General features: G+C 42.8%; 1 protein-coding gene across 2 annotated transcripts in view; it reads left to right on the top strand.

Moving 5' to 3' along the window:
* Positions 1–4,262: 4,262 nt before the first annotated feature.
* Positions 4,263–11,888, top strand: part of RPS6KA6 (ribosomal protein S6 kinase A6) — a 62,184-nt gene continuing 54,558 nt past the window's right edge. For both annotated transcript variants that reach the window (XM_081964097.1, XM_081964096.1), the window contains exon 1: positions 4,263–4,742. In XM_081964097.1, coding sequence (XP_081820223.1) covers positions 4,557–4,742 — 186 coding nt within the window. In that variant the 5' untranslated portion in view covers positions 4,263–4,556. The remainder of the gene's footprint in view (positions 4,743–11,888) is intronic.

The following is an 11,888-nucleotide window of genomic DNA, read 5'->3' as shown; positions in this document are numbered from 1 at the left end:
AGAGAAAAAGGAAAAGAAACAAATAGAAAAAGAGAGAAACAGAAAGGAGGGAGGGAAGAGAGAGAGAGAGAGAGAGAGAGAGAGAGAGAGAGAGAGAGAGAGAGAGAGAGAGAGAGAGAGAGAGACTGACTGACTTTTGATAAAAATGCTGCCTCTGTTCCTTCCAGGAAGTTTTGTAAGTCATTTACTCAAACGTACAACCCACACACGCACCAGATGAACAATTTTCTCTTCTCCATACTCCAGCCACCTGTTCAAGAAATAAATAATGCTGGATGTCTTTGACAGACAGACATTCTATAATCTGTACCACCAGATCCACTCTGGAATTAAGCGTGCTGTTAAATCTTTGGATATTTTTTTTAAAATGTAAAGCCTTTTTAAAATGGGGATTGTCATTCTGAGTTGCCAAATATTAAGTTGTTCAGCGTAAGATAACACAACAGACGCAGAGACTTTATTTCAGTATCAATATGAACGGTTTCATAGCAGCCAGAAAAAGTACACAGCTTCTTTCTTTCGTTTTAATTTTGTTTTTTAAAGTCAAACAACTTTAACCCCAGGAATTTCAAGATTTTTGTGGACCTCTGTATTGAATGGCACTCTCCATCTTTTTTTTTATTTTTTTTTTTACTTTTTTAAAAAATGTAGTTTGGGTACACAGAGACATTAAAAACAAACACTGAAAGCTTTATCAAGAAAAACAAATGGAAGAAAGGCAAGGCAAAGGGAAATAATCCTTCATGTTAAGATAAGGGCACGTCTACACACACACACACGCACACACACACACACACACACACACACAAACCCCTCACCCCCAAGAACACACATACGATCTTAAGCAGAAATACAAACACTTTATATAATTATATTCAGTACTTCTATTCAGAACGTCGTTTGCCTAAAGATCGTTAGAAAAAGCATAGTTAATTCAGCTAATGAATGATAATCAGATCCCCAAGTAACACCTTTCATGGTGTTTATTGATTTGATTCTAGCCTACAATCCCTCTTCCTTTCCAAAACAACACACACACACACACACACACACACACACACACACACACACACACACCCCTCTCTCTGGTAAATTGGGCATGGAGACCCAAAGTCATCCAGAATGCTTCGATAATAGGCAGTCCTTGACTTACTACACTTCTTTTCGAACTGTGACCGTCCGAAGCTCCTGAACCAATTGACTGATGGCCGTTTTTCACACTTACGACCGTTGCTGCATCTCCATGGTCATGTGATCAAAATTCGGACGCTTGGCAAGTGACTGACCGGTAACAGTTGCAGTGCCTGGGGGTCATGGGATCCCACTTCTGTGACCTTCTGACAAGCAAAGTCAATGGGGGAAACCAGATTCCCTTAACAACCGTGTTGCTAATTTAACAACGGCAATGATTCACTTAACAACTATGATAAGAAAGGTCGTAAAATGGGGCAAAGCTTACTTAATGGCTGTCTCGCTTTGCAGCGGAAATTGGTGGCTCAACTGTGATGGGGCTACCTGCATTGGAGACCTGATCTGAATGAAGAACTGTGTTCTCGGAGTACCTTAAATACCCCTGCCTACTCACTCTCGTTTTAAATAATTTTGGTTGTTTTTAGGCAGAGCAATTTTCTACACTTTAAATGCCACTAATTGGTGAAAGATACATTTATATTTTTTTCCATGCTTTACGATAACAATTCTAGCAACAAGCAACAGGAATCGACTCAGTTCCCCTAAGTGGCATCACCAATTGATATGCCTCAATTGGTTAAAACTTGATATAAAAGTATAAATTATATACACATGGATTACACAATCTGTAATCCGGTCAACTGAACTAATTTATAGTTTATTATAGATATTGTGACACGTGAATTTTATTGAAGCATTGGAATCTTCATAATAATTATTGTGCAGAGAAGAGATGATGAGACAATGAGCAAAGAACTCTTCCTTTTAAGATTGAATTGCCAGCACAGATTTGCCCTGTAGGAAGAAGGGAGAATTCAGAATAGAATATAGAATCATAGGGCTGGAAGGGACCCTGGAGGTCTTCTAGTCCAACCCCCTGCTCAAGGCAGGAGACCTTATACATTCCCAGTCAAATGATTGTCCAGTCTATTTTTGTTATATTACCATAGTTTTTTTTTAATTCCCCAATTACTTGTATGGGGATTGTTCTCTATGCTATTCATGTTGCCCTGTATTTTCTGTTATCGATTGCACCAGTAGAGGCTAAACGAATTTCATTGTATACATGATGTACAATGACAATAAAGACTACTACTTACTACTACTACTACTACTGGTCGATACCTAGGATGCTGGCAGCAACCCGTATCAACCATCAATGCCAGTAAATAATATTTGTGATACATTTTTAAATGTTCAGTTGATTTGAGTTTCATGTTTAATGAATAAAATATATTATAATAATAGGCATTGACAGATTTGCCATCAGTCAATTGCAGAAGGAGGCTTTACTTGGAACTGCTTCCATCCTGCGTGGATATCTGTAACATCATCAAACCTGCAGATTTGCCCATCCCAGGTCCTTGGTAAGGACTCGATAGGTAGACAAAAATGCCAAACCCAGTCTGAACATCTGGCTGACTGCGATGATTAACAACAACAACAACAACAACAATTTTAAGAAGATACTTGGTTGATACCTAGGATGCTGGCAGCAACCTGTATCAACCATTAGCACCAGTCAGTGGTATTTGTGACACATTTTTAAATGTTCAGTTGACTGAGTTTCATGTTTAAAAAATGATGATGATGATATGACCTTGGCTGGGATAATTTATAAACCAGAGGTTTATTGGAAATGCTACAGATCTGTCAGGTTTAAAACAACAAAAACAACTATATTGGAAGCATCTGTTTCTTTTCCACATTTCCTAACAGAAATTGCTTCCTCTATCATACCGACCAGTCTGTGATCAGAATTAAGGCAGTCCATCCCATTAATCAGAAATGCTATGTGGCTAAAACTTCAGATTTGTATCACAATTTCATTCTGATTATAGACTGCCCTAAATATTAAGAGCTGAACAAAAAGAGAGTGTGTGTGTGTGTGCAGGGCACATTTTCATCCATGTCATCGTTTTTTTCCCTGGGGGGGGGGGAATATATTATTTTGCTGGCATAACCAGGTCTTGAGGTTTGGTTTTGGTTTTAAAGGAGGAGCAGCAGCAGGATGGTCCAGGGATAAAGGAGAGGCCCAGTTGCATCAGGACCTGCGCTGCCCTTCGTAGAGGCTTTAAGGGTCAAGAGAGGTCATCTGGTTTTAGTGTTTTCACTGTTTTTATTGGTTTTATGTTCTAAAAAAGTTTTGGATTGTAGTGTTTCTGAACTGTAAGCTTCCCAAAGTCATGGATTAAGATAAGCAGCCATAGAAATGGAACGAACAAATGAAGAAGGGAAAGGACGGGGAGGGGAAAGATAGGACAGGGAAGGGAAAGACAAGACAAGGTAGGGAAGGGAAGGACAAGGAAGGGAAGGGAAGGTGAGGACAGGAGAGGGAAGGACAGGAAAGGAAAGGACAGGGAAGGGAAAGATAGAATAGGACAGGGAAGGGAAGGGCAGGGCAGGACAGGACAGGGAAGGGAAGAAGGCAGGCTGCAGATCTGGGGGTGGACGCCTGCTATCTCCTGCCCGATCTGACCTCTGCCTTACTACCCCTCCATCTCGACCCCACAATCATTACACCGCAGTCCAAGGCTGCGGGATCAAAGGGAGGCGACACGCCCTGCCTGGCCGGGCACCTCTTCGCTCCCTCGCTCCCAGCAGGCAGGTTACAGACAGAGCCAGTCGGCCAGGCGCTTTTGCTATCGCCAGTCCTTGGCACCTTCCTTGCCCTCCCCGCCACCGCCCAATCCCCCCCCCACCCAATCCCCCGCCTGGCGCCTTTGCTACCTGGGCTTTCCCCCCCCCCATCTCTCCCCGTCCCTTCCCTCCACGCCCCCCCGCCTTCCCTCCCTCCTTCCTTTGTTCGGGCTGCGCTCACGTCATCGGCACCGACGTCACCCCCCTCGCGGTGTCCACGCAACCGCTGACGTCACGCCTCCCCGGGGGGGTCCTCCCCCGGCTTTAACCCCTTCCCCGCCGGTTCCCTCCACCCAGGGAGGGGTCAGAGAGAGCGAGAAAGAGAGAGAGAGAGAGAGAGAGAGAGAGAGAGGATTCTCCCCTGACCGCTGACGTCACGGGCGCCCCCTCCCCATTCCAGGTGCCGCCCTGGTCCGCCCCCCCAACTCCCCCCCTCCAGGCCGGCGCCGCGCAGTGCCGCCCCCGCTCGCCGGGTCGCCGCCGCGGCAGCAGCGCAGCCTCCCCGCCTCCCCAGCCAAGCCAAGCCATGCGCCTCGCTGGAGCGGCTGCTGCCTAGCCCCGGTCGCCAGCCGGCCTCGCTCTCTCTCTCTCTTCGCTCCGTGCCGTCCTTCCGTCCCCTCCGCCCGGGGAGGGTCGAGCATGAGCGGCCGCCCCGGCTCGGCGGAGGCAGCCGGGCGCAAGGCAGGGCCCCCGAGTGGCAGGAGCGCGCCGGCGGAGGCGGCGCCATGGTGCCCTTTGCGCCGCCCGAGGGCGCGGAGGAGCCGCCGCCTGAGCCCTTCTGCCCTCCGCCTCCGCCGCCGCCTCCTCCGCCGCCGCCGCCCGCCTCCATCCCCGCCGCCGACCTGCCCGAGATCGCCGCCGCCGGAGAAGGAGGAGGCACCGGCAGCAGCAGCAGCAGTCCGGGCGGCGAGGTGAGCGCCGGGGAGAAGGGCGGCCCGGGTAAAGTTTTTTTGGGGGGGAGGGGGGCGGCAGCCGGGCTGGGGGGAGGGTCCCTGCCGAGCTCTCCTCCTCCGCCCCCTCGCGATGCTGGGATGGGGGCGCTTCCCTTGGCAGCCCCCTGCCCTCTTTCCTCCTCCTCCTCCTTCTTCCCCCTTTGGTTTTTTTTGGGAGGGGGAGGGGTCTCTATTCATTAACACACCCCCTCCGAACTTTTGCTGACTTATTCCCCGGGATCCCCCCCCCAAATTAAAATTAAAATTATTTATATATTTTTAAAACAAACATTAACAATGAAAAATAAAATAAGGTCCGGGATCGAAATTCTTTCCCCGGGACTTTTTCCGAGCGCCGCATCCTCCGCCAGGGATGCGGGGTGCTCCGATGCCCAGCCGGCGTCTGTCTGTCTATCTGTCTGTCTGTCTGTCTGTCTGTCTCTGTCTCTCTGCCTATCTATCTATCTCTCTCTCTCTCTCTCTCTCTCTCTCTCTATCTATCTATCTATCTATCTATCATCTATCATCTATATCTATCATCATCTATCTATCATCATTATCTATCTATCTATCTATCTATCTATCTATCTATCTATCTATCTATCTATCTATCTATCTATCATCTATCATCCATCCATCATCCATCTATCTATCTATCATCTATCTATCTATCTATCTATCTATCTATCTATCTATCTATCTATCTATCGAGTGTCCCCGAGGCTAGTCTGGTTGTTTGTCCAGGGGATCTACGGCCCCATCATCCCCACCCCACCCCTACTCCCAGGCCGTCGGGATTCTTGATACCCCTTTCCTTCCCTCCTCTTGGTTATTTAGCCCAGTCATTCTACCTGCTGTGACTTGGAGAAGGTGCGGTACATCAATGCCTCTAATCCCCAGCCGGGCTTTGCTCTCATGAACTAACAATAACAGTAACAGAGTTGGAAGGCAACTTGGAGGTCATCTAATCCAACCCCTTGCTCACGCAGGAGACCTATACTATACTAGGGATTCGAACCGCCGAACTGCAAGTCGACAAGTCTAACTAGTCAGGCTTCGTTCTCCTCGCCTTCTGACGGTTTTCTCCGTTCCTTAACTTCCGTCTTGTTGTGAATTCAAGGCAGGAGCGCCTGCTTGGAGAAGGGAGCCTGCCCTAATAAACACCTTTAATTCAATGAGAACTGAACTTTAATTTTATTTCCTATATGTAAAACTTCTTTCTAACAGCATCCGCCAATATAATCATTTTTTTTTTTAAAAAAATATTTCCTCTTGGCCACCTTCTCTTTCCTTCCTCATTCTTGCCTTTGGTCCTCTACGACTTGGGTCTCCAAGAACTTCTGCTTTCTTTTTCTTCCCCTGTCACTTTCCTTCATCTTTTTTTTTTTTTTTAGATCAGGGGAAATCCCTCCTTTCAGACTTGTGGACTTCAACTCCCAGAATTCCCCAACCGGTGTGGTTGAAGTCCACAGTTCGTAATGTTGCCAAGATTGTGGACATCCCTGGTTTAGAGTCTTTCTGCTCTTAGTTATCTTTCCTTGTCCCTTCCCTGTCTTGACAAGTCCTCCCTCCCAAATAAACCTAGCTTTGAACTGTTACCAGATGCTCACATTTCTTTTAAGGACCAGGGATAGCAGTGTTCCAATATTTGTCACAGAGAGGAGGAGGGAAAATCCTATTTTTTCCAAAGCACCCGAAGGCCAGACAAGTAACAATGGATGGAAAATGATCAAGGGGAGATTCAACCTAGAAATAAGGAGAAACCTCCTAACAGTGAGAACAACTAAACGGTGGAACCGCTTGCTACCAGATGTTGTGGGTGCTTCATCACTGGAAGCGCTAGAAGACCTCAAAGGTCCCTTCCAACTCTGTTATGCTCTTCTATTCAGTTTCTGCTGGAATTCTCCTCACCCTAGATGAGGAGATGGGTCCCAGGCACGGAGGATTTATACATCTTTTTAAATTTAACCCAGTTCCCCTTTCCAGGAACTAAATGTAGAAATGGCTCTACAGTTCGAAAGATAAGGATGTGACTTCCACTGTTTGAGTTGCTGAATATCTTGTACCAGTCAAGAACCTAAAATCCAGGATGGTCGTATCTACATTCTCAACCTGCAATACAGATAGTCCTTGACATGTAATCATTCATTTAGGGACCGTTTCAAAGTTACAATGGCACTGAAAAAAAGTGCCTTGTGGCTGGTTTTCACATTTATGACAGTTACAGCCTAGTGGTGACGTTGAACAAAATTTGGATGCTTGGCAACTGGCATGTATTTGTGACAGTTGCATGTTCTGAGGTCATGTGATCACCCTTTGTGATCACATGACTTTCCCCGCTGACTTCTGACAAGCAAAAGTCAATGGAGAGACGCCAGATTTGCTTAACAAGTTGTGGTGATTCACTTAATGACGGTGACCAAAAGGTGGTAAAATGGGGTGGAATTTGCTTAACAACCGTCTTACTTAGCAGTGGGAAGTTTGGCTTCGATCGTGATCAAAAGTCAAGGACTACTTGCAAAGCTACTTGCAAGGACTACTTGCTCAAAAGTCCGATTGGGCTTACTATCCAGGAAGGGTCTTATTTTTGGGGAAATATGGTATTACTTTTTTTTTGTAATGTGGTTTTTTTTTAATGCTGTTCTTTAGTATTCGGTCTACTTTACTTCAAAAATTGGGGTGAGGGGTGAGGGAGAGAGAGAAAGAAAGAAGTCTATCCTTCTTGAGGGTATTAACTTATGTTTAGCCCTATCTATACTTTAAAAAAGAAATCGTTTTCATCACTACTTGTACACCAACAAACATCTTTGGGTTTCAAAATGATTTCTGAAATATTTTAAAATGCTTTGACTTCCGTACCCTGAATGCTAAAAGATTCTGAATTATTTCTTAGGTTTTGACACCTTTTAAAAATTCTTTTCCCAGCCACGTGTCTTTCTTTGTCCTTGAAATGTGCCCTTTAAATACTCCAAAACACTTCCAAAATGTCACCCATGTTTCATTCATCAGCTCTGCAGGATAATCTTAATATTTCATTTAAAAAAATAGGAAGTAATCTGGATGTTGTCCCTTGCTTCTTGTAAGAGAAAACATAGTGCTCTGTAAATGTTAGAACTAAAGTGGTGCGTAATATACTCTTTTTTTTTTGCTGATTTGCCATTGCAAACCTTCAAAAATATGCCATGCATATTATTTCTTCTTCTTCTTCTTCTTCTTCTTCTTCTTCTTCTTCTTCTTCTTCTTCTTCTTCTTCTTCTTCTTCTTCTTCTTCTTCTTCTTCTTCTTCTTCTTCTTCTTCTTCTTCTTCTTCTTCTTCTTCTTCTTCTTCTTCTTCTTCTTCTTCTTCTATTATTATTATTATTATTATTATTATTATTATTATTATTATTATTATTATTATTATTTCCATATTTTCCTTTTCCCGCATGGAACCTAAAATAGTGTTTATGATCCTGCAGGTGCGGTGATCTTATCCTGGTGATTTAGTTTCAGGAACTCTGCCCCGCCGCTTATCCTTTATCTATTTCAAGTCCTGAAGTATGCTCCAAACATTTAAACCAGATAAGAATCTCTTGCTCGGGATTATATGGTGCATTACATCATTGTTTGCTGAGTAAGCTGCAATAGGCAGAGTGTGGACTTATTGCAATGAGCTCCAAACCATGGTTGCCTAAACAGCACAGTCAGGGCTAGGTTGGCAAAACGAAGTCAGTTCGATAAACCAGATGTGGCAATCAGGAAGTCTGGCAGGGCTGCTTCCTTGAACTGTGGGTTTTTGTCTTGCCACCGTGTGTCTTAGAGGTCTATAATTCATCTGCAGTAGGGTTCTCTCGTCCTTAGGGGATGTAGGAAGTGATGTGGTTACTGTTTCTAGCCTAAGGAAAACTTAAGCAACCTCAGGGGCAACCTCTCAAGGGTTTGTTAATCACGAAAAACAACCTGGTTGCATTCCCATAAGACGCTCTAGGGTGAATCTTGTTTGCAAGCAAGCATGCGGGACGGACATCACAGGGATGTTGGAAAAGGGGCAGTTTCGTTAACTTTGGCAACAGCTTTTTTTTTAAAAAAAAAAACCAGGATGGTTTTTGTTCTCTTTTAGGTGGGTTAATTATAACAGTCTCGGTCCCAGACACTACGAGAGGTTTCATTAAACAAACATACTGGGTGCATCAATAGCTGCCTGAATAGGGAGGGATTTATTTTTAAAGTTAGTCAGCAGTTTCATTATAAAAATAAGCAGTGAGCTCAGCAATAATTTCTTTAATTATTGGTCAGTTTTCTTGCCATCGGATTATTCTTACCATGGCTCTTGCCGGAATTGCCATGTCTAATAGAGTGAGTTGGGAAAATTTACACCGGGGAAATAACCCCCTTCGGCTTCTAGGCTAGTGTGTGAAATGCCGAAATATTTGCGTTGCAGAATTGCGAAGGGAGGCAGCTTTCATTGTACCGCAACTCCTGTTTCTAGAATTAAAAAGAGTCAGAAGGGAGCTGTTCCATTCGTGCCAGTTTACATGAGACGTTCGTGAAAGATCTTATCCAAATACTGTTCTGAAAACTGGTTAGACTTGAACTGTGATTGCACTTCAAGTTTTTTTTGTTTTTGTTTTAAAGATACTAGTTTTGAAAGGTTCCTCTTGAGAGGAAGTTTTACAATTCGCAACTGTAGTTTTGTGTGTGACAGAGTTGTGGAGGAGTGACTTACCTTTAATAGTCAGCTAGATATTACCAGTGGTGGGATTCAACCAGCTCGCACCACGTCGGGAGAACTGGTTGTTAACTTTCTGAGCAGTTTGGTGAACTGGTTGTTGGAAGAAATCATTAGCGCAGAGAACTGGTTGTTAAATTATTTGATTCCCATCACTGGATAATTACACTGTAGCGTCATGCTACAATGTTTTCTTGTAAGTGTATTGTATTGTATTGTATTGCATTGTAAGTAAGTCTTATTCTGTTCCTTTGGTGCTTAACTAGAGAATGTAACATTTTATCAGAAAGGAGTCACTGCGATTGGAACAACTTTTTCTGCAGGACTGTAGCCTTCACATTTTATTCTCTCTCTGTTTGTGTGTGTCCACAGAGTGCTATTTCCCAAGGACTGTAATTACCATGCTGTTCTCCATTATAGCTGCATGTACTTTTGAAATATTTCTATGATTGAATGCTTAAACAGGGCCTGTTTGCCTCCATAATTTTTGGCGAACACTGTAGTGAAGTCTCATTATTTGGGTATCCGTGCTGAAGATTAGTGCTTTTATTTGAAATTGTTGAATTTAATCCCAGCAGGGTTGGCGATACAGTGCTTTCTTACATTTATTCTCCAGGGTGATGAAAACATGTGGTTAGGACGTTGTTTAGAAATTGTACGTTTGCTTATCCTCATTTGTATGGGACAGTTTTCATTGCAAACACGGACTTTATTTTTTTTTAACAATGAATTTTTATTACGTTTCCTTACAAGGGAAAAATGTAGCAGAAACAAGAACTAGAGAAATGAAACAAAATGAAAGAGGAAAGTGCAGAGAGGGAGAATGAGTGTGTGTGTGTATCTGTCTATCTATCTATCTATCTATCTATCTATCTATCTATCTATCTATCTATCTATCTATCTATATCCTGTCTGTCTGTCTGCCTGCCTGCCTGTATCTATCTATCTCTATCATCTATCTATCTATCTATCTATCTATCTATCTATCTATCTATCTATCTTTCTATCTTTCTATCTTTCTATCTTTCTATCTTTCTATCTTTCTATCTATCATCTATCTATATCTATCATCTATTCTGTCTGTCTGTCTGTCTGTCTGTCTGTCTATCTATCTATCTATCTATCTATCTATCTATCTATCTATCTATCTATCTATCTATCATCTATCTATCTATCTATCTATCATTATTCTATCTATCATCTATTCTATCTATCATCTATCTATCATCTATCTATCTATCTATCTATCTATCTATCTATCTATCATCTATCTATATCTATCATCTATTCTGTCTGTCTGTCTGTCTGTCTGTCTGTCTGTCTATCTATCTATCTATCTATCTATCTATCTATCTATCATCTATCTATCTATCATCTATCTATCTATCATTATTATATCTATCATCTATTCTATCTATCTATCATCTATCTATCTATCATCTATCTATCTATCTATCTATCTATCTATCTATCTATCTATCTATCTATCTATCATCTATCTTATCTATCTATCTATCTATCTATCTATCTATCTATCTATCTATCTATCTATCTATCTATCTATCTATCATCTATCTACCTACCTACCTACCTACCTACCTACCTACCTACCTACCTAATATAATCTATTTTAATCTATTTTAATCTTATCTTATCTCTCTATCTATAGTCTATAGTCCTCGGCTTACAACAGTTCATTTACTGACCATTCAAATTGACAACATCGCTGAAATAAAGTGACTTATGTACATTTTTCACACTTGGTATCATCCTCATGGTCACATGATCAAAATTCAAATCAGTTGGCAATTGACTCACATTAATTTACGATTTCAATGTCCCGGGCTCATGACATCCATCCCCTTTTGTGATTTTTCTGACAATGAGTAAACTAGGTTCCCTCAACAACCGTGTGACCAACTTAACAATGGCAAAGATTCACTGAACAACCGTGCCAAGGAAGATTGTACAATGGGCCACAAAGCTCACTTGTAACAAATGTGTCGCTTAGCAAACTAAAACTTTGGGCCCCGTTGTGGTCGTAGGTCGAGGACTCCCTGTCCTGGGGTGGCAATCTTCTACCTGTCTTTTTCCCCCCCCTGCTTCGTAACTCTGAGAGGTTATAGTTCAGAAAGGGGACATGAATTCCTCACCCACCCTATCCAGGGCCTCTTCTCTCAGTGTTTCCTACCCCTTCTTCTAACTACAGCTTCCTGCCTGCTCATGCATTGGCTAATCAAAAGATACTAACTACTTAGTGGAGAGAGAAACTACTATTTGTTCATTTGATCCCCAAGTCAAACTTGCTTGGCTGCTGAGAAGGAATTTCTAGGCCTTTACATTAAATGAACAATGTTTGAACCAAGCTGTGGGGTTGATGTTTGAAGTTTAGCTTGAAACGGAAACAACTGTTAAAA

This window comes from Natrix helvetica, assembly GCF_964273705.1.
Source record: "Natrix helvetica genome assembly, chromosome: 11".
Taxonomy (NCBI): Eukaryota; Metazoa; Chordata; class Lepidosauria; order Squamata; family Natricidae; genus Natrix; species Natrix helvetica.
Note: the sequence above shows the minus strand (reverse complement) of the source record. Positions and strands in the feature narration are given on the sequence as shown.